This window comes from Jaculus jaculus, chromosome 1, assembly GCF_020740685.1.
Source record: "Jaculus jaculus isolate mJacJac1 chromosome 1, mJacJac1.mat.Y.cur, whole genome shotgun sequence".
NCBI classification, from domain to species: Eukaryota; Metazoa; Chordata; class Mammalia; order Rodentia; family Dipodidae; genus Jaculus; species Jaculus jaculus.
Window position 1 is genome coordinate 66,089,904 of NC_059102.1, and position 22,448 is coordinate 66,112,351.

Genomic DNA, 22,448 nt, shown 5'->3' on the forward strand with positions numbered 1-22,448 from the left:
TCTCAGAACTTATTTATATATTCAAGATTTGAAAATAACCCTTTTTGGGACTTCTGGTTAAGATAGTGGCGTAGGTACCACACCAAAGCAGCCTGGGGGGAAAAAGGCCAAAAAAAAAAAAAAAAAAAAAACTCAGCAAAATACACAGTTTTACTAAAAAGTGAGGGGTATAGGAAATTGAAGCAGCAGCGGAGAAGTAGAAGAGATCCAGAGCATCCAGAGGCCACACAGGCCGGCAAAAGCGGCCCTGGCAGTTCCGCTAACCACAGGGGCAGCAGCGCACCAGAAAGCAGCCAGGCTCGGCTCCAGCCGCAGGAAAAGCCTGGTGCGGGGGCTTTCCCTCACACCGCGCTCTCCGCAACTCAGGAAATGTGAGGGGAGAGTGGCAGTGAGAAGCAGAGGAGCAGACCGTGAGGTAGAAGCACACGTGGAACAGCGTCCCTCCTGTCCCCCACCGCCTGAGCCCAACAACAGGGAACAGAGCATCGGTACGGGACTGGCCACGCCAACTTGGGCCGACAGTGGGACCCAAGCAGGAGCAGAATCCGGCAGCAACATCAGCGGCTCTGGCACCGGTAACAGCGGCCCCAGCAGCAGCAGACACAGTAGCGGTAGCAGCGGCATCTTCAGTGGCAGCGGCGGCAGTGGACCCAGCAGCAGCAGCTTCAGCGGCAGTGGCTCCAGAAGTGGCAGCTTCAGCAGCAGCAGCAGCAGACGCAGGAGGAGTGGTGAGCCGAGCAGCAGGAGCTTCAGCTGCTAACAGACCCAGCAGAGGCAGCTTTAGCAGCAGCAGTTCCTGCAGCCAAATGTGCTGAGCTGCAGGGCCACAGTTGCCAGGCTCAGTTTGCCACACAGGAAAAGCCAGTGCCCAGCTCCAGAAATCAGAACAGCAGCCCAACGACCAGGCAGCAACTTGACTGAGACCAAAATCATCCAAGGTAACTGGGATTGCACCAGGGAAGGGTCTCACTTGGTCACAAGCTGACTTGGATCCCTCAACAGACCAGAAATCTTAACCTCTACATTGATAGAGGACCTGGTTGTTATAATAACTACTCTGGCATACATACTTGGGGCTGTTTTTGATTGAATGTGCACAGTGTTTAGTTAACTTTTAGAATATACCTGTATTTTATTCCACTCAGCCTACTTGAATACTCCCATAGCAGGGAAACTCAACCCCTAGGAGCACCTTTGTAGATACACTGAGAGTCTTAAGAGCCACACCTAACACCTTAAGCTCCTACCCTGAAAAAATATAACATCAAATCAATTGATACAGCTAAGAATATCCAGCTAGCTAGAAAATCCAAGCATTAACTTAATCCAAGATGCAAAAATATATATATTATAGTACAAGAAACACTAAAAAGCAAGATGATATAAATACACCTAAAAGTATTAATGCATCAGAAATGACCCCCAGAGAGAACGAGTTAGAGGAAATGCCTGAGAAAGATTTCAAAAGAATGATTGTAAATATGTTCAAAGAAGTCAGAGAACAAATCAAAGGAGTCAAAGAGGAACTTAAAGAGGGAATCAAAGGAATCAAAGAAAATGCAGGACACCAATTTCATGAAATAAAGAAGGCAATACAAGACATAAATAAGGAAATAGAAATAATAAAGAAAAAACAGTCAGAATTACTAGCAATGAAGAACACAGTTAATGAAATAAGAAACTCTGTAGAAAATCTCACCAGTAGAATGGATGAAGGAGAGGACAGAATATCTAAGCTAGAAGACCAGGTGGCAGATCTAATACAGTCCAACAAAGAGAAAGAAAAACTTATAGAAAAGTATGAGTGGGAATTTCAAGATATTCAGGACACTATGAAAAGATCCAATATAAGAATTCAGGGCATAGTAGAAGGAGAAGAATTCCACTCCAAAGGCATAGTAGGCATCTTCAACAAAATCATAGAAAATTTCCCCCAAATTGGGAAAGAGGTGCCAATGCAGATACAGGAAGCCTTTAGAATCCAAGCCAGACAAAACCTGGAGAGAACCTTTCCTCGCAATATTATACTCAAACTTCCAAACACACACACCAAAGAAAAAATATTGAAAGCAGTTAGAAAAATCAAGTTACCTACAAAAGCAAGCCCATCAGGATTACAGCAGATTATTCAACACAAACTTTTAAAGCCAGAAGGCCTTGGAGTGATACATTCCAAGTTCTGAAAGAGAACAACTGTCAACCAAAGTTACTTTATCCTGCAAAGTTATCCATTCAAATAGATGGAGAAATAAGGACATTCCAAAACAAACACAGGTTAAAGGAGTATTTGAAGACAAAACCAGCTCTGCAGAAAATACTTGATAGAATCCTCCATGCTGAAGAAAAGGAAAAGCACACATATAAGGAACCTAGAAAAAACAAGCAATACTCAAATACTAGTTAACACAAGAGAGCACAGGTAGAATCAGAAACACACACACACACACACACACACACACACACACACAATGGCAAACATACATACACACCTTTCAATAATATCTCTTAATATCAACGGCCTCAATGCCGCAACAAAAAGACATAAGCATGCAGACTGGGTTAAAAAGCAGGATCCTACAATTTGTTGTCTCCAAGAAACTCACCTTTCTACAAAGGATAGACATTTTCTTAGGGTGAAAGGTTGGAAGATGGTGTTTCAAGCAAATGGACCTAGAAAACAAGCAGGGGTTGCTATCCTAATATCTGACAAGGTAGACTTTAGTCTAATGTTAGTCAAGAAAGATAAGGAAGGTCACTTTATATTGATTAAGGGCACACTCCAACAGGAGGACATTACAATCCTAAACATATATGAACCTAACATGGGGGCTCCCAAATTAATCAAACAAACACTATTAGAACTAAGGTCACAAATAATACCAAACACTGTGGTGGTGGGTAACTTGAACACCCCACTCTCATCAATTCACAGGTCATCCCCGGAAAAAAAAAAAAACAGAGAGGCATCTGGACTAAATGAGGTCATAGAAGGAATGGACTTAACAGATATATACAGGACATTTCATCCAAAGGCTGCAGAATATACATTCTTCTCAGCAGCACATGGAACATTCTCTAAAATAGACCATATATTAGGACACAAAGCAAATCTTAACAAATTCAGGAAAATTGAAATAATTCCTTGCATTCTATCTGACCACAATGGAATTAAACTACAAATCAGTAGCAAGAAAGGCTATAGAGAATACACAAAATCATGGAAACTAAATAATACACTACTAAATGATGAATGGGTCAATGAAGAAATCAAGAAGGAAATCAAAAAAGTCTATAGAGTCAAACGATAATGAGAACACAACATATCAAAATCTCTTGGACACAATGAAGGCAGTTCTAAGCAGTAAATTTATAGCCTTAAGTGCCTATATTAAGAAATTAGAAAGGTCGCAAGTAAACGACCTAATGCTTCGCCTTAAAGCCTTGGTAAAAGAAGAACAAGGCAAACCCAAAATCAGTAGATGGGAAGAAATAATAAAGATCAGGGCAGAAATTAATGAAATAGAAATAAACAAACAAACAAAAAAAAACAATCCAAAGAATTAATGAAACAAAGAGTTGGTTCTTTGAAAGGATAAACAAGATTGATAAAACCTTAGCAAATCGGATCAAAAAACGGAGAGAAGAGACACAAATTAATAAAATCAGACATGAACAAGGTATTATCACAACAGAACAGAGAAATTCAAAAAATCATAGGGACATATACTCCACAAAGTATGAAAATCTGAAAGAAATGGATGATTTCCTTGATTTATATGACCTACCCAAATTAAATCAAAATGAGATTAATCACTTACATAGACCTATAACAAACATGGAGATCCGAACAGTTATCAATAATCTCCTAACTAAAAAAGCCCAGGCCCATATGGATTCACTGCTGAATTTTACCAGACCTTTAAGGAAGAGCTAACACCATTGCTTCTTAAGCTTTTCCAGTAAATAGAAACAGAAGGAATTCTACCCAACTCCTTCTATGAGGCCAGCATCACCCTGATACCAAAACCAGGCAAAGATAGAACAAAAAAGGAAAATTACAGGCCAATCTCCCTCATGAACATAGATGTAAAAATTCTCAACAAAATATTGGCAAACAGAATCCAAGAGTATATCAAAAAGATCATTCACACTGACCAAGTAGGCTTATCCCAGAGATGCAGAGATGGTTCAATGTACGCAAATCTATAAATGTAATACATTATATAAACAGGTTGAAGGACAAAAATCACATGATCATCTCATTGGACACAGAGAAAGCATTTGACAAAATCCAACATCCCTTCATGATAAAGGTCCTACAGATACTGGGAATAGAAGGAACATATCTCAGTATAACAAAAGCTATTTATGACAAGCTTATAGCCAACATATTACTAAATGGGGAAAAACTGGAAGCTTTTCCACTAAAATCAGGAACAAGACAAGGGTGTCTACTGTCCCCACTTTTATTTAATATAATTCTGGAAGACTTAGCCATAGCAATAAGTCAAGAGACACACATAAAAGGGATACAAATTGGAAAGGAAAAGATCAAGTTAGCATTATTTACAAATGACATGTTTCTATATATAAAGGACCCTAAAAACTCTATTAGCAAATTGTTAGAGCTGATCAAAACCTGCAGCCATGTAGCAGGATACAAAATAAATACAAAGAAATCAGTAGCCTTCATATATGCTAACAACAAACACACAGAGGATGAAATCAGAGAATCACTCCCATTCACAATTACATCAAAAAATAAATAAATAAATAAAGTACCTTGGAATGAACCTAACCAAGGAAGTAAATAATCTCTACAATGAGAACTCTAAAACACTCAAGCGAGAAATTGCAGAAGACACTAGAAAGTGGAGAAACATCCCCTGTTCCTGGATTGGAAGAATCAATATTGTGAAAATGGCATTCTTACCAAAAGCAATCTACACATTTAATGCAAGCCCTATCAAAATTCCAAAAGCATTCTTCATGGAAATAGAAAATACATATCAAAAATTCATCTGGAATCACAAAAAAACCTCGGATATCGAAAATAATACTGAGCAACAAAAATAAGTCTGGTGGTATCACCATACCTGATTTTAACCTATACTATAGAGCCATAGTAACAAAAACAGCATGGTACTGGAACAAAAGCAGACATGTAGATCAGTGGAACAGAATAGAGAACCCAGATGTAAGCCCAAGTAGCTATAGCCACCTGATATTCAATTAAAATACCAAAAATACTCATTGGAGAAAAGACAGCCCCTTCAACAAGTGGTGTTGGGAAAACTGGATATATATCTGCAGAAGGATGAAAATAGATTCTTCTCTCTCTCCATGCACAAGAATTAAGTCCAAATGGATTAAAGACCTTAACATCAGACCTGAAACTCTGAAACTGCTAGAGGAAGAAGTAGGGGAAAACCTTCAACATATTGGTCTTGGCAAAGACTTTCTGAATACAACCCCAATTGCTCAGGCAATAAAACCACAGATTAATCACTGGGACCTCATAAAATTACAAAGATTTTGCACTGCAAAGGACACAGTGAAAAAAGTAAAGAGGCAACCTACAGAATGGGATAAAATCTTCCCCAGCTATATATCTGATAGAGGATTAATATCTAGGATATACAAAGAACTCAAAAAGTTAAATAATAAGGAATCAAACAAGCCAATCAAAAAATGGGCTATGGAGCTAAATAGAGCATTCTCAAATAAGAAATACAAATGGCATATAAGCATCTAAAAAATGTTCTACGTCACTAGTCATCAGGGAAATGCAGATTAAAACTACATTGAGATTCCATCTCACTCCTGTCAGATTGGCCACCATCATGAAAACAAATGATCATAAATGTTGGCGGGGATGTGGAAAAAGAGGAACCCTTCTACACTGCTGGTAGGAATGCAATGTGGTCCAGCCATTGTGGAAATCAGTGTGGAGGTTCCTAAAACAGCTAAAGACTGATCTACCATATGACCCAGTTATAGCACTCCTAGGCATATATCCGAAGGACTCATCTCATTTCCTTAGAAGTACGTGCTCAACCATGTTTATTGCTGCTCAATTTATAATAGCTTGGAAATGGAACCAGCCTAAATGTCCCTCAACTGATGAGTGAATAATGAAGATGTGGCACATTTATACAATGGAGTTCTACTCAGTGGTAAAGAAAAATGAAGTTATGAAATTTGCAGAAAAATGGATGAACCTTGGAAGGATTATACTAAGTGAGGTAACCCAGGCCCAGAAAGCCAAGCGCCATGTCTTCTCTCTCATATGTGGATCCTAGCTACAGATGACTGGGCTTCTGCATGAGAATGAAAATACTTAGTAGCAGAGGCCAATACGTTAAAAAGGAGACATAAAGGGAAGAGAAAAGAAGGGAGGAGGGTACTTAATAAGTTGATATTGTATATATGTAAGTACAATGATTGTGATGGGGAGGTAATATGATGGAGAATGGAATTTCAAAGGGGAAAGTGTGTGGGGGGAGGGAAGGAATTACCATGGGATATTTTTGTATAATCATGGAAAATGCTAATAAAAATTTTTAAAAAAAGAAAATAACCCTTTTGACACTGATAGTTGTTTTTCTTATTATAGAATTAGAACTATGGGGAAAATATGTTTAATGTTTGTTTCCCCTCTTGGAAAGCTCATGTATTACTTAATAGGCCATTCATATATTTAAGGTATTTTTATCTTTGGTTATACATTCCTCTCTGAGTGTTTAATACCATGCAGATCACCAAAATTTAATTAAGGATTAATTACTGTTGAAGGTCACTAATGGCTCTCTAAAGAAACTTTAGGGACCCAGGAGTAGCCCTATAGCTTACTGGTGTTTTCTGTCTGTTAGGATGAGTCAGGACTGTGATGGCCAAGTAGTTTTCCCTTTTTTGGGAAGTCGGGAGGACTGATTGCTTCACAATTGTGACTCTTCTGTTTCAGAATGTACACCAATTTTGTTTGGGTCTCTGTATCCCCCCTGCTCAGGAAGAAAGGTAACTTACTAGGGGATTATTGTAGAAGTGTCCTTATCATCTCCATTGGCCTCATGACCTGGGAGCACATGCCAAAATATTGGCCCTTTTTGATCCTATAATTTCAACTGCCTTTGGCTTCTACATAGATGATTAACACACTTAGAAAGGAAGTTACACCAGCCTGGATATATGTACATATAGAGCACATTTGATTACTGAGGAGATTTAGTAAAAGAATGGCAAAAGATGTTCTAAAATCATTTTGTCTAATCTTCTAAATTTTTGTTGTACTGTGGCAGCATAAGCTGTGTAGCTGAGGCATAGGAAGTAGGCACATCTTATACTTGAAATATCTAACAGTTAAAAGTACAGGCAGAACCTGTTACCAGTCTTGAAAACAATACCAATTAATTTACAAACAAACTAGTTCATTTAACCTAGAAATTGTCAGGAAAGGACAAATAAGACAACATAAAATCTTAGCACCTGTGTTTGAAAACATTTCTGATTAGTTCAGATACCTATGTGGGTACTAATTACCCAGAGTATATTGGAAACAGAACCACAGTTCTTAGGTGAGGACCATTATTTGAGTATAAGGCTATACCCTAAAACAGGGAATATGTCTTAAGAATTAATTTTGTTATATCACTGGACTTCATTGAGACAGTTACTTAACATACAATAGAGCAGAATCTGGTCTTTTTTGAGCCAAAACAACTAGCTAAATTCTAATATAACCCTTGACTTAAATTTGTTTAAGCTTCAGCAAGCTATCCCAACATATTTTAGCCTGAAAATTAGGTTTTTGTTACTTAAAAATTTGTAAACAGTTGAAAAATCTCTAACTTTAGGCATGGTGTTTAGGTTTAGCCTGAAAATTCTTTCCTACATATGTACATCTTTATCCACATACTTTAACATTCTGATATAAGTATATCCCAAAAAGCATTTTTAATGAGCTTTTTATGTCTCAACATTTTAAAATTCCTTCCCGGGGCTGGAGAGATGGCTTAGTGGTTAAGTGCTTGCCTGTGAAGCCTAAGGACCCCGGTTCGAGGCTCGGTTCCCCAGGACCCATGTTAGCCAGATGCACAAGGGGGCGCACGCGTCTGGAGTTCGTTTGCAGAGGCTGGAAGCCCTGGCGCGCCCATTCTCTCTCTCTCCTTCTATCTGTCTTTCTCTCTGTGTCTGTTGCTCTCAAATAAATAAATAAAAAATTAAATATATATATATATAAAATTTCCTTCCTGGTTCCTTCAATCAATTCATCTCACCCCATTATTAACCATCTTTCTTATAAGGCTATTAAGAAAAATTACACCAAATTGATTAATCCTATTACTCACTGACAAGCAAGTAATCTAAAGACAATTTTATGTCATTAATACCAATAACACACTTGGAAATGATTTTATTAGGAGTAACTAGGCAAATTTTGTTGCTATCTTGAGGCAGGCTTGCCTAGAGGTCAGGTCAGTATGACATCATGTAACAAACAAAGTATGGCACTGTTTACTTAAAATTTCAGTTCACCAGAGGCTTTAGTTAAATGTGACCTTCTTGTTCCTGGTGCTAGTGTTGGGGTGGCTGGGCAGGGTTTGCACACACCTTTAGATCAGCCCGCCCTGCTCCCAGGCACTCACCCAGGGTCAGCTCAGGTACACGTGTAGATAATGGCTGAGACTGGCTGAGACAACTGCCAGAGTCTAAGTGCAGCTGCCTGAAGGGAGCCTCTGGAAAAGGAGGGGGCCCACAGAGGAGGCCAAAGGAGGGGAAGGGATTCTGGGACCACCCAGGCCACTGGAGAAGGAGGTGGAGACATGGTGCTTGCACAGGCCAAGGTGCCATTTGTCTGGGCACATGTGAGCATGCCGCCTGATTCTGACTCAAGCCACTTTGGAGCACTTGCAAAGCAGGCCTGAAGTTTCGCCACTTAAAGGGAGAGAGGGGAAATTTCCTTCCTGAACTTTTCATTTCCTAACAAGATAAGCTATGCGGGTCCATATGTCTGGGCCACATGGATGCCCAGAAATCATCCAGGGGGTGACCTGGAGGACTTCCCAAAAGGATCTGGCCTCCCTCCAGGAGAGCTAAATTTCCTTAACTTTCAGAAGTGCCCATAATCTAGGAATCGATGATTCCTTTTGGTGGGAGACAATATTAAAGTAAAAAAGGAAAAAGAGAAAAGTAGCTTCCATCTGATGAAGGAAAGAGAAATAGACAGAGGGTTTTTGCCAACACCCAATGGGCTGTCAGGGTCCAAGCAGAGGACAGCTGGCCTTCAGTCAATACGGAAGAGTGGCCTTGGCCAAGAGACTTCAGTTGCCAGTTCATCACGTTTGGCCCCACATGATGGTGCAAACCAAAAATAAAGGAGGGAAAAGAGAAACCTGCCAGCCCTCAAAAAAGTGGAGGCAAGGCCGCATGGGCTGATGTCTCCCAGTCAATCTGGGAGAACACTCATCTACCCTGTTCATCTCATAGGGTCCCTGTTCAGGTGTCAACTGCGGGTTCCTGGGTCCTTTATCCAGGGGCCAGCCATGGCCCCCTCAAAGGTGCCCAGACAACCGGGGTGAGTATGTGAAAGTAAAGGACTTTGGGGAGGAGTTCCAATGAGCAGCTCTCTCAGTTTATTGTCAGGGAAAATGGGTTTATAAGCATCTGAGGGTTGGGGGAGGTTCCTAAGGGGATTGGACATACAAAGTTCATTTCTGATGCCTAATTAGCATATGGGGACATTCATTCTAGCACATAGGCAGTGGCGGGCAAAGGGGGTGTCAGGTGATCTAGGGTCTCAGGGGAATGGGCTGTGTGCAGGCTGATAAGGAGTTTCCTAGGCAACTGGCCAAAGGTAACAGGGTTATGGGCAGAGCCTAAGTTCGGGTGTGCCAGGCTTGGAGAGAGAGTGGCCTCCTATAGCCTGGGGGATTTCAGCCATGCCTGGCAGCTCAGGCCCCTCTCCTGAAGGCTTCAGACTGTGCCTGGAAGTACCCAACAGTGTCATATCCTTCTGCTCACACCAGTCCATTTCTACACAAAGCAACCCTGCACATACTCTTAAGACATGAGCATAACAGCAAGCCTCTCACACAAACTGCCTCTAGCCCAGTCCAGGCAAAGCTCTTTCTCACCCTCACAAGCCAAACCTCACAGTCCATAGTTCTTACTGCATTCAGGTCTTTCAACTCTGACCATAACAGTCCATCAAGCTGTACTTACAGCATTGCAAGGTTTCACTTAGGCCAGGATTTCAAATTCATCCCCATCCTCCTCTAAAGCAATTCCAAAAGGCTGAGGCCACAAAGTCAGATTCCTAGAAGCAACAGTCCTACTCCTCTAGTACCAACATTACTGTTGCAGTCAGGTCTGCATTGCTGGCAGGAAACACTGTACCAAAAGCAGCTTGGGGGAAAAATGTTTATTTTGGCTTACAGACTTGAGGGGAAGCTCCGTGATGGCAGAGAAAAATAATGGCATGAGCAGAGTGTGGACATCACCTCCTTGCCAATAGTAGGTGGACAACAGCAACAGGAGAGTTGCCAAACACTTGCAAGGGGAAACTGGCTATAATACCCATAAGCCTGCTCCCAACAATACAATGCCTCCAGGAGGCTTTAATTTCCAATTCTGCATCAACTGGGGACCTAGCATTCAGGACACCTAAGTTTATGGGGGACACCTGAATGAAACCACCAAAGTTAGCCTTTCATGAATTTACTCCCATGTTACTAAATATACTTGAGAAATAGAATTTTAATGAATGTCTACTAGCTCATCCAAAGTCAATGCTCATATTTTTTTCAATAGATGAACTTTCACATTGTTTGTGTTTTTTTTGGGGGGGGGACTTGATCTCTGATTATTTTCACTGGACAATTTCTTCTCAGGAACAAGTTTATTTATTTAGTGGTGGTGGTGGTGAGGTAGAAAAGTAGAAGCTAATCATATCATTCAAAATTTTTCTTTTATAGCTATATTTCCCCACTTATTGCCTAAAAATGTTAAGTGAGAAAGTTATTTATAATCAAATAGTGTATGTATAAATTAGAAAGTGTTAGAATCCAATGCGGACCCAACGGTGAATGACCCTATGAGAAAACCAGACCTTTGCTGGGTGTGGTGGCACACACCTTTAATAACAGCACTCAGGAGGCAGAGGTAGGAGGATCACTATGAGTTTGAGGCCACCCTGAGACTACATAGTGAATTCCAGGTCATCCTGGACTAGAATGAGACCCTACCTTGAAAAAAGAAAGAAAGAAAGAAGAAAGGAAGAAAGGAAGGAAGGAAGGAAGGAAGGAAGGAAGGAAGGAAGGAAGCAAGCAAGCCAGCCAGCCCTTTCAGTTGTAACATCAAGAAACCAAAACTAAAATGTGCTTTTGGCCATGATTAAATATGAATTCTGGAGCACAAATGTAATCTGAGCACTGGTTTCCAAAGAGAGATGGATGTGTCAGACAGTCCACTGGACTACAGAGAAAATTGCACTCGTATTCACATTTTGTTTATGTTGTATCATTATATGTATTAACAGCACACTTTTAAAAATGTGTGTGAAATATCCATGCACTAGTACAGAATTGATAATAATAATTAATAGCTAATAATTTATGCCCACATAGTCCATTATAGGTATATGATAATATTTTTAAGAGTTCACAGGTGTGCAGCATCACAACTGGCTTACTTAAAATTGTTTTTTTGAGGCAAGCCCAATGGACTGGCTTTTTTATGAGATAAAGTGAGAGAAATAGAGAGAGAGAGAGAGAATTGTCCTACTAGGGCCTCTAGCTACTGTAATTGAACTCCAGACACATGTGCCACCTTGTGCCATGTGCAACCTTACATGCTTGCATGATAGTTTTTTAAATGTTTAGTTCCATCTCAAACAGGAAAAAAAAAAAATCCTTTCAACTATATCTTATTCCTCTCATGGCTCTGATTCACTCCATTCAATGGGAAAGGCTGTAGGTACTACTGAGAGCTAAACAGATAGAGAATATCACTGGCTACTAAGCTGCTGTTCAGAGCAGGTATCAATATTTTCTCAGGAACAGTGAGCTTGTGATGAGTTCCAGGGTTGATAATTCCCCAAGGACATAGAAGACATTATATTCTTACCTATCCACCTCATTAAAAAAGGCAATAAAGTTGAGTTTTCTCAAGAAGGAAGGCTGTGTCCCCATCTTGACAAGGCATCTGCTTGTACGTTGTCCTTAGCTAAGATACAAGCAGCTAGAAGCCAACAACTGTTTCTTTTCTTCCATTTTTAAAAAAGATTTCCTTTTAATACTTATTCATTTTGGACAACACAAAGCAAGAACACAGCAGACCCTTCTCAACTATTTCTTTTTTCTTAATATTTTTTCTTTATTTTTATTATTATATTGAGAGCGACAGACAGAGAGAGAAAGAGGCAGAGAAAGAGAGAGAATGGGCGCGCCAGGGCCTCCAGCCACTGCAAACGAACTCCCAACACGTGCGCCCACTTGTGCATCTGGCTAACGTGGGTCCTAGGGAATCGAGCCTTGAACCAGGGTCCTTAGGCTTCATAGGCAAGCGCTTAACTGCTAAGCTATCTCTCCAGCCCTCAACTATTTCTTTTTTATAAAAAAATATTTTATTTATTTATTTGAAAGAGTGAGAGAGGCAGATAGAGAATGGGTGTGCCAAGCCTCCAGCCACTGAAAATGAACTCCAGACACATGCACCACCTTATGTATCTGGCTTACATGGGTACTGTGAAATTGAACATATGCCTTAGTCTTTGCAGACAAGTACCTTCACCACTAAGCCATCTATCAACCCCCCAGTAACTGTTGCTGAAGGCTTTTATCCAAATGTTTGAGCCTGTCTCTGTATTCTTACTGATAAAAATATGCTCTCTCAGTTCACAAGTTTGACAAGATCAAATAACCAGAGTTCTATAAGCACCCTACTTTGGATAACACCTCCAAAACAGCTAACAATTAGTTTTTTATACTCCCCTCCTCCCTCCAACTCCACAACAACACACAATAGAAGCCAGGAAAACTCATCCTTCTCCTGAAGCCACCTTTGCATACCAAGTTGACTGAGAGTCAACTTGTATATTTGAGACTATTACCTTCTTCTTAATCCCATAACAGTTGCTTCTTGGTGGTCAAGTTAAATCATTTAGCTCATATCTGACTTGTGGATCTTCTGGGGTGGAAAAACATTTTTAAAATAATTTTCATTCTTTAGAACAACTGGTAATCATGAGAAAAACTACTGGGCATTGTGTAAACTGTTATAAGACTCAGTTCCTACCCCATGCATTATTCATGTAGTGCAAACTGTTTTAAAGGTACTAAATTCTCTGTGCAACTGGGCTAGAAAAGTCCTGAGTTTAAGTTTGTATTGGTATGCACATTTCTAAGGCTTGGTTCTGTTTTACATTTTCATCAGTGACCTGCTTAAAGGAGCAGAGAGCAAGCTCATTAAGTTCCTTGATGGGAGAGATGACCAGAACATGAGAAAACAGGATTAGAATTTCTTAAGACCTTGCCAAATTAGCAAAACTGTCAAAGTCAAGTGCGCTCAAGGGGGACAGCAGAGAAGAGTGAATTGCCTAAAGCAATCATACTAGTAGCAAGTTATTGGAGAGAAGAACTGAAAAGAATGGAGATGTGGAAGCAGACTCAGAGTGGGAAGTTAATTAGCCCTGTGGAACTCTTGTGTCCACTGGGACACTAGAACCCGTTAAATGGATTCAGATCCCCAGTCCATACAAGATAATAAAAGAAAGCCAACCCTGGGATTTACAAGAATACTAGGGACCTTCTCTTTCTCTCCAGCACCCCATGCTTCACATTCCCGGTGCCACTCCTTAACCTGATTTTAAGTTCATGCCGCAGCCCTATTTTACACACCTTATTACAAACCACATTGACTCGGGCATTAAAAAGCATTTCTCGCCTATTAACAGATCATGACCTCCTGTAAAATGGCCTTTCTTTCTCCTTGGTTATTTTGGCTCTTTTTCAACCCTTCCAACTAAATTTCTACGCTAAGGAGCTTAGTAGGGTGTTTGCTAAATATAGATAGTTTGCTCCCTAAGAGGAAGCCTGGGGCCATCTGTTCAGACATTTGTGCCTGAGTGTCCTGACAAGGGTGAATTCTATAAAGTCTTAGCTGATAGTGCTGCAGGCTATGGTTGGGAAACAGATAATGAATATTTGGGTCTTTGTTGCAAGTACTCAATGCTGATGTTATAACATGAAAGCATTTGTTCATACACAATATGCACACAAATGGATAAAGCTGGCTTTGGTTCTGGGTAGGACCATAGTTTCCCAACTCCTGCTAGAATCAGTTTTGAAATCTATGGCTTTTACGAAGTCATAAGAACTGTTTGTCCAATGAGCTCTTTTGTACCTGCAGAAACAAGGACCCAGAAAATTTACAGGGACTTTTCTGCAAGTTCACAAGACAGGGTTAAACTTTGAAAGTGGAAAAAGGTATCCTAGTTCTAAGGCCAGTGCTCTTTCTACTAACCATCACCAGGCTATTTAAGTAGAGGCATTCTGAGGATCCCTGCTTAAGTAGCGGACCTTCATCTAGTAGCCTCACTATAACTTTTGTTGTGCCTTTTTTGTCCACTAACCACACTGCTTCTTGTCCCACTCCTACTTATCCTCTCCTTTTCCCAACTAGTCTCCCTTCTACTGTGTGTGTGTGTTTCACTGAGTTTAATTCAGGTTGCTTACAGAAGCATGGGCAACTTACCATTGGCTAAATATACCAATGAAGAAAAATGTCTCCTCCCAGCTCCTATTGCCTACCTGTAAACCTTCAGGGAGGGGCCTTGTGATCCCCTTCCCCCCTCTATAATGAAATGCTGGTGGGTCCAATCTTGTGCAGGTAACCACAGCTGTTGAGAGTCAAGAGGACTATGGCCACATGATGCCCAGCAGACCGTGTTCCACAACACTCCACCCATTCTTTTGCCTCTTATTAACCTCCTCTTCTGTGATGTTCCCTTAGCCTTGGGGTGGTGTGAAATAAATATCCCACTTAGGACTAAGCATTTCAACAGTCACTTATTCTCAGCATTTTGGCCAGTTATATATGAGTCTCTGTAATAATTGCTTCCCACTACAATAAAAAGCTTCTCTAACCAAAGCTAATGGAAGCATTGATCTATGAGCATAAATAGCTAAATGTCTTGTTAACACATACATCGTGTCAAATGATGTCATCATATTAAATTGCATTGCTTACAAAACAACAGTAGTAGCTTCCCTCACTAGGGCCCATGATCTCTCCTTGGACCAGACATGAATTCCCTTCTGTGGAGTGAGTCTCAATCCAATTTGAAAGCTGTCAGTCATGCCAGCAGTCATGCCAGCATTGCTTCCATGGGCACAGCTTGCCTGACAGGTTGGTAGTGTATCATGCAGGGTCCACTATTGAGTAAGACTATGAATGAGAATTCTTCCCCAGCAGCCTTCTAGCACCATGACAGCTAACCAGCAAGAAGGAAGCTTGCAGCTCATTTCCAGTTTCATTTATTTCCTGAAGCCCAAGCATGTGGTGTCTTCAGCAATAAGATCTGGCCATTTAGTTCTGGTGGGCAACCAACAGCAGTGTCAATAGCCTATATTATTTTGTTGGCCTCCTTGGCCAGCAATCCATATGGAGGTTTCTTACTGGAACTTCTGCCATGCATAAGGAGCCATGTGTGCAATGTATGATAGTGCCATCATGCAGCATCCATAGGAGGACCCAAGACAAACACTGGATTAGAGACGTGGGGAAGGGGTTCTGCATTACAAGTGCCAGACTTTTGAGATAAGCAAAATAAATCTAGACTACATTACAAATGGCAGAGTTCAAAAGACATAGTTTTATTTAGTTTAAATTAAATTAAAGATGACCTAAAATTTTCATGTATCAAGAGGAATGGTTGGAGAAGAATGAGCAGCTGTTTTTAATCTCCTACTAAAATGGGAAATATAGGGCTGGGTTGTATGTCAGATCATAGGCTAGCCTGCCAGAGATAATGCTTGCTTACAAGAATCATGGGCCAACAAAATTGATAGACTTTCCTTCGTGATCAGATCCAAGAGTGGAATCTTCTGGGTAGTATTGGGGTTAAACTGAGAAGGTTCTCTCAAAATCCTCTCTCTCTCTTTAAGTCTCCATAGTAATACAACACAGACCCCTGCTCTGACCATACGGACACTGAGTCATTGCACTTAATGAGAACAGAAGAGTTTAAGAAGTCTGTGAAGTACAACACAAAATGGGTGCTTGTATTGGGAAGAATAATTGCTCCATTTTCAAAGGAGACTCCCAAATGACATTCCTTCCCACTGGCAGGCATTTGGAGAGATGTGTATGAAATCCACAGCTCAGGGTTAGAAGCCTAGAGTCTTACTCAAATATGTGTATGGGCATCATGCTTGATGCCTCTCCCCCAGTAAAGACCAGGGATTTTAGGGATTTTGTTTTTACAGCATTGGGTATCAAACCCAGGGCCTCCTGCATGGTCGGTAAGTAACTCTACTTCTGAACTCAACTCCCAGCCCCAAGACCAGGAAGTTCATAACGTGAATGGTAGTTCATCAATAATTTGAAGACTCAGTAGCTTAGGCCTCATTCTTCCTTGAAAGTTGAGGCCAAGTTTTTATGAGAAATCTTATTTTATTACCCTTGGTAAAGATGAATTGCAATGTGCTTTATGTAACTAATTAAAGTGGTGCAGTCTGTTCAAATATCATTTCTGGGCAGTGAATTTCATAAATCTATCCTAGGAGATAATGTCTCAAACCACAACTTTTCCAAAGTCCATTTTTCCAAATAACAAACTCCTGGCAATGATAATTTTTCATTATTGTAATTTTTTTCCAGATGATCCAGGAACCTGTTCCTCATGTGCTGTGGGGTATTACATGTAAGTCTGGCCTTCCTTTTTCATGACACTAACTTTTCTGCAGTTTAAGCATTACTGACTTAATCCTAAACCCAGTGATTAAAGCAGAGAGGCCCTGCAGCCTGAAGCAACTCTGTCCTGTGGGCTATTAATGAGCAGTTCTTGGATTTAGCAGTAAGAGTCCAGCTGTTTCTCTTGCCTTGAAAGGAGGCCTTCTCTTTCTTGATCCTGGAAGTCATCCAGTCTGACACTGGTGTCTAGGAATCTTGCCATGGGTTACCAAGACTCAGGCCTTGCTTTTTGTGGACAGGTCTTAGCAATATGCTCGACCCCAAGTAAGCTAGTTCCAAATGTCTGTGTGGAAACTCTGTCCCTAACCAGAGTATGGTCTCCAGGAAGAAGCCAGGTGAGATATTACTTCATAATAATCCTCTGGGTGATGAGAGACATGTTACCACAGGGTTAAGTGAAACACAGACAGCCATCAGCACCAACATGAGCCACGAAAAGGTGGTATGTTTCAACAACACATCCTTTCCTATTCTACTGTCTTCTGGCTTGCATTGTTGCTTGTGCTAGGAGAATGTTTAAGCGGCCGAAAAATGAAAGGAAAGGAAGACCCAGGAGGGCACATGGGCTGAATGTTCTGTGACCCATAGCCCTCACTCCCACTCCTTCATCATTCATCAGTCAGTGGCATAGACTCAGTTTCATCTCCAGGAGAGAAAAGGAATGGCCAGAGACATGCTAGTTCCCCTCACACAGTGCCACAAGCTAGTGGCAGGCCCAAACCTGTTTCATCTCAGCTTCAGTGGGTCACTTCCTCCTGTCACCACAATTGTTGTGTCCCAACCACCAGCAGACTCCAAAAACTCAGAACATGGTAGTTAGTAGGTGAGAAGATAGAAAGGGATGAAGAAAATGAGAAGAGAAGGGAAATTCAACAAACAGAAACTGAACACTGAAAGAATGAGCTACTTTATCATTACCAACCGAGTGACTCTTAAGCTGAAAGGCATGGGACCATAAGTATCTCAAATCTTAGACATTTTCCCCTGATTTTGGAGGATTTACATATACGTGAGATATCTTAGGAATGGGACCAAGTCTACGCATAGAATTCATTATATTTCATATGCAATTTTGTGCATGAAACAATATTTCAGTATGGGATTTTCAATTTATAGCATCATATCAGAACTGAAAAAGTTTTGAATTTGGGGGCATTTTCAGATGTCATAATGTGTTACGTTAGGTACTTACGGGAGTCAGTATGCACAACCTGAACTCAGTCTTATGGCTTTACTGTAATTTTTCTAAAATGGCTTGTCTGTACATTGATGCCCATTGACTCCCTATAGCATTCCTGACTCATGGATTTAAATTAATTGTGACATTTAAATAGAGAAGAAGGGCTTGGGATACACTTCAGTGAGAAAGCGTTTGTCTCCCATGTGCATGACCCTAAGTTAAATAAAATAAAATAAGTCAGACAGGAATGGAGAAGATGCCCAAGGTTGATAATTATTAGACCACATGACAATTAATGACTAGAAAGAAATCTGGCAGCATGTTTATAATGGTATGACTTATGAAGACCTTTGGTATTGGCCAATTAATCATGGTGTTCCCAGAAGTGTAATAGGTAAGAAGCTAAATTCTTGGTTTATGTGTATAAGCAGAAAAGTTTCAGAGCACAGGAATGAAAGGCTACTTTGAATTATAGCAACAGAGAATCATGGCCTCTTAACCAATTTCCAAACTTGAGTCAGTTTATAGACCCAGAGATCATTGAGTGTTGAGGAAGGATTCTTCCACCACCCCAAAATGTTTTGATAAAGCTTACTCCTATCTTCCTCAAAGAGACCTCTCACCTGTTGCTAAGGTAACTGCATTGGGAGAAAGGAAATAATCAGATCTTTCAGGGCCTACTGGACACTGGCTCTGAATTGACATTGATTCCAGGAGATTCCAAACAGCATCATGGTCCTCTAGTTAAAGTAGGTGCTTTTGGAGGTCAGGAATTTTGGCACATGTTCAACTGACACTGGATCCCCAAATCATCCTGGAGTTATTTTCACAGTCTCAGAATGAATAGTTGGGATACACACACTTAGGAGTTGGCAGAATCCCTGTAACACCACAGGATCCTAAGCAAAAATGAATGGCAGAAATGCAGGCATTCCTTAGTGAGGTCATGTGGTAAAGGCACAAACTGTTCCATGAAGAACTGGAGGGGAGCTTAGGTACACACACACAGGACCACACAGAAGCCAGTGAGAAAGTCTCCTTTTTGTCCTCATAGCTCTGCACCCCAACGGTCTAACTCTACCCTGTTTCTCATTTTGACCTCTGAACGCACCCTTCACCTGAACCTGCTTCCTCCGTCACCTCCCTGACACATGACCCTCTCCAGCTCACCAGGGAATACATTTCATAAAACCCTTTGTAAAAGAAATACACTGACATAGCACGTGCCAATGGCTTGAAGGCAAAACATGAGATAATTGTTTCAAGAAACACACATTTATAACCTCTAAGAATATTTAGTGCCTTTGAATGCAGCCAATAAAATGCTGTCCAATATAAGTCATTAAAGAAGAAATGTAAGCATTTCCCTTTGATATCTTATTGAAGCTTTGAAATTCCTCGAAGGGTAAGAGTTAGGTTCACTCTATGCCCCTCCAAGTGAGCCTGCAATTCAGTGGAGCCTGAATTATAACATATTACTGTATAATGAAATAACAGATAATATCTGCAAGAATTCATGTGTGTGCATGTGTGTGTATAGGGTGTGTGTGTGCGTGCGCACACACATGTGCAGGTGCTGGGGCACCCTGTTGTTATTGTTAACAGTCTGATGACAGATATTTCAGTAAACCAAGTAACATCTACCCTGTGTGATTTATGCTGAAATTTCAATGAGCTGATACTTAACATAATCAGCCCTGCACAAACCAACATTAGTAGCCCTCCCTTCCCCTTACCAGCCTTCCCCCTCCTCCCTGATAAAGGGTCCAGAGGAGGTGGTGAGCAATTTAGTTTGACAGAGCAGAGTGGATGAAGTCATAGTTTCTGCCCTTGACAACCAATTATGGAGCCCGTTCAACACGCTGTACAAGTGCGCATGAGGAGTTCAAGTCGTGGCCGTTCAGAGGAGGACGTGAGCCTGCCTCACGGAAGACGCTCTGTCTTCATCCCCTAGGTTTCAACACCATTGTTATAAAACGTGTCCTGAGAAGACGTTTGGCGAAGAATGGCAGTGCAAAGCATGTGACCCTAACTGCGGAAACTGTGACCAGAACGAGTGCTACTGGTGTGAGCAGGGCTTCTTTCTCTCAGGTAAGCCAGAGAATGATGTCCTGACTGAAGCGCAAGGCTCTGCGGGCTGCAGCGACAGTCACTGAGATAGGAGCATCCTGGGATTGGTCTCAGAGTCTGCATGCCGGCGCCTCTGATCCAAACAGGAATTTTAATTTGGTTTGAAAGTAAACATTAGCCTGAACTGCTTCCTTCTGCTTTTAGTACTGAGGCTTAGTTCATATTTCACTGATTGATCTCAAATATCTCCACGTGGATGGAAACAGCGTGAGTCCCATAGAGACAGGGGAGTCCGAGGTTGATGTGGGGAGGGATGCTGTAGATAAATGTCTTAGAATTGAATTCACCTCAAATATTCAGACCCTTTTCTTGAAACGAAATCCTAGTTACAAATTTCTGTGTGCTTTAAGAGTTGAACATGATCCTTTGTCTTACATTTCAGTCAACTCATTGGCTAGTGGGAATAGTTGGGAAAGAAATACACTGTCATGTTTCAGCTGAAGAACCAATGGCCCAGTACTCTTGAGTGTTTGAGGACAGAGAAGACAGACAGCCCTCAGGCGTCCAGTGGTTCTCGAGAGGCTCATTTTTTCAAAGCTACCTTTTCAAAGTTTATTCAAAGCTCCTTACCCTTCAGACCAATTTAAGTTGAAAGAAACAAGTTATTGGGCTTATGAAAACACATTCCTGGATTGAGGTATGTTGAAGCACTCTTGATTTCTTCAAAAACAAGCATAATCAAAACTGTTCCTGTGCAGCCATGGTGGCACATGTCTTTAATCCCAGCACGTGGGAGGCTGAGGTAGGAGGATCACGGTGAGTCTGAGGCCACCCTGAGAATACAGAATGAATTCCAGGTTGCCTGGGCTCGAGAGCAAGACCCTACCTCAAAAAAACAAAACCAAAAATAAAAAATAAAATAAAAAAGTTCCTGACAGCTGCTTTACAGGTTGACCTCACACCCAGCACATCCAGCTCGACCCTCCAGAGCCTCCCTTCACGCTTCCTCCCTTGTTCTTCCCCAAGATGGCAGCTGTGTGCAGGAATGCGGCCCTGGCCTCTATGCAGACCAGGAGCTGGGAGAGTGTGAGCGCTGCCACCGAGCCTGTGAGACCTGCACCGGCCTTGCCTATGACCAATGCAGCAGCTGCCGAAAAGGGTTGCAGCTGAGGCTCGGGATGTGCGTGCAGCCTGCCCAGCCGCAGGTGGAAGACAAGTTCTGGAATGGTAGGTACCTGCCAGAGAGGGATGGCATCAGGGCAGCTCATGCTATGTCTCCCTTCCTCCTTGGCACAGCACTTGTTCCTCAGAAATGAGTTTGCTGAGAGAATTAAGTAGACACAGACTTCCACCTCCACCAAGTCTGCAGTCTACTGTTGGCTGACGGAGGGCATCCAGAAGGCAAGGTCTGGAGGAAGAAGCCCCAGAGAACTTGACATTATGTAGGAAGTGGCCCCATTACCATTTTCTCAAAAGTTTCAGAATAGTTTCTCTCACCTGCATGTATCTCTTATGTTAAAGAAAACTTCACTCTTCGGGGAAACTTTTAGGCTAAACCAGATGATTTTGCTGGGGAAAAATCCTCCAAGCTGGTCTTATTTAGAAGCTGCCCTCCTGGGCTGGGGATGTAGCTCAGTGGTGGAGCCTTTGCCTAGTTTGCTAGTGTGCACAGGGCCCTGAATTTGATTCCCAGCACTGCAAAATAATTTTAATTTAAAAGAAAAATGGTCCTTCCCAGTTGCACATGGGAAAAGCCTCAGCCTTCCAAAGAGGCAGGAGGGAGGAAGTGTGTGGAAGCTGGACTCTTGAGTGAAGACCTGCTATTCACTCTTCCCCGGTCTTTAGATGCGGTCTCCTCACCCCTGCACCCCTGCTTTCCACAAATGCTCCTATCTAAGGAGGTTAAGTAATAAAAGCCTCTCCTGTCAGGAATAAAAATCTCTGATTCACTTGCTATGCAGAGACACTGGAGAGCAAAGGTACTCTCCGCCTTCCACTATCAGGAGGCTGGGCTGCTCCTCTGGAGGTGGTGGCAACTGAAGAAAGCATTACTAAACAACCCTTTGGACAGCTGAGAGTGGCAGGCCCAGGCAGGAGAGAAGTGTGAGACTGGTTTCACAGGAACGTGCCCCTAGTTGCTGCCTACCATGACAGTTGTGCACACATGCCATAAAGGAAGGGCAGCTTTGAGGCCATCCGAAACTCAGCATCCAAAAGCCACGGAGCA

The 22,448-nt window shown here is 41.6% G+C and overlaps 1 protein-coding gene across 2 annotated transcripts in view; it reads left to right on the forward strand.

Annotated features, from left to right (window-relative positions):
* Positions 1-22,448, forward strand: part of Pcsk5 (proprotein convertase subtilisin/kexin type 5) — a 496,681-nt gene that overhangs the window by 418,999 nt on the left and 55,234 nt on the right. For both annotated transcript variants that reach the window (XM_045145561.1, XM_045145571.1), the window contains exons 25-27: positions 16,879-16,921; positions 20,106-20,242; positions 21,248-21,448. In XM_045145561.1, the coding sequence (XP_045001496.1) occupies positions 16,879-16,921; positions 20,106-20,242; positions 21,248-21,448 (381 nt within the window). The remainder of the gene's footprint in view (positions 1-16,878; positions 16,922-20,105; positions 20,243-21,247; positions 21,449-22,448) is intronic.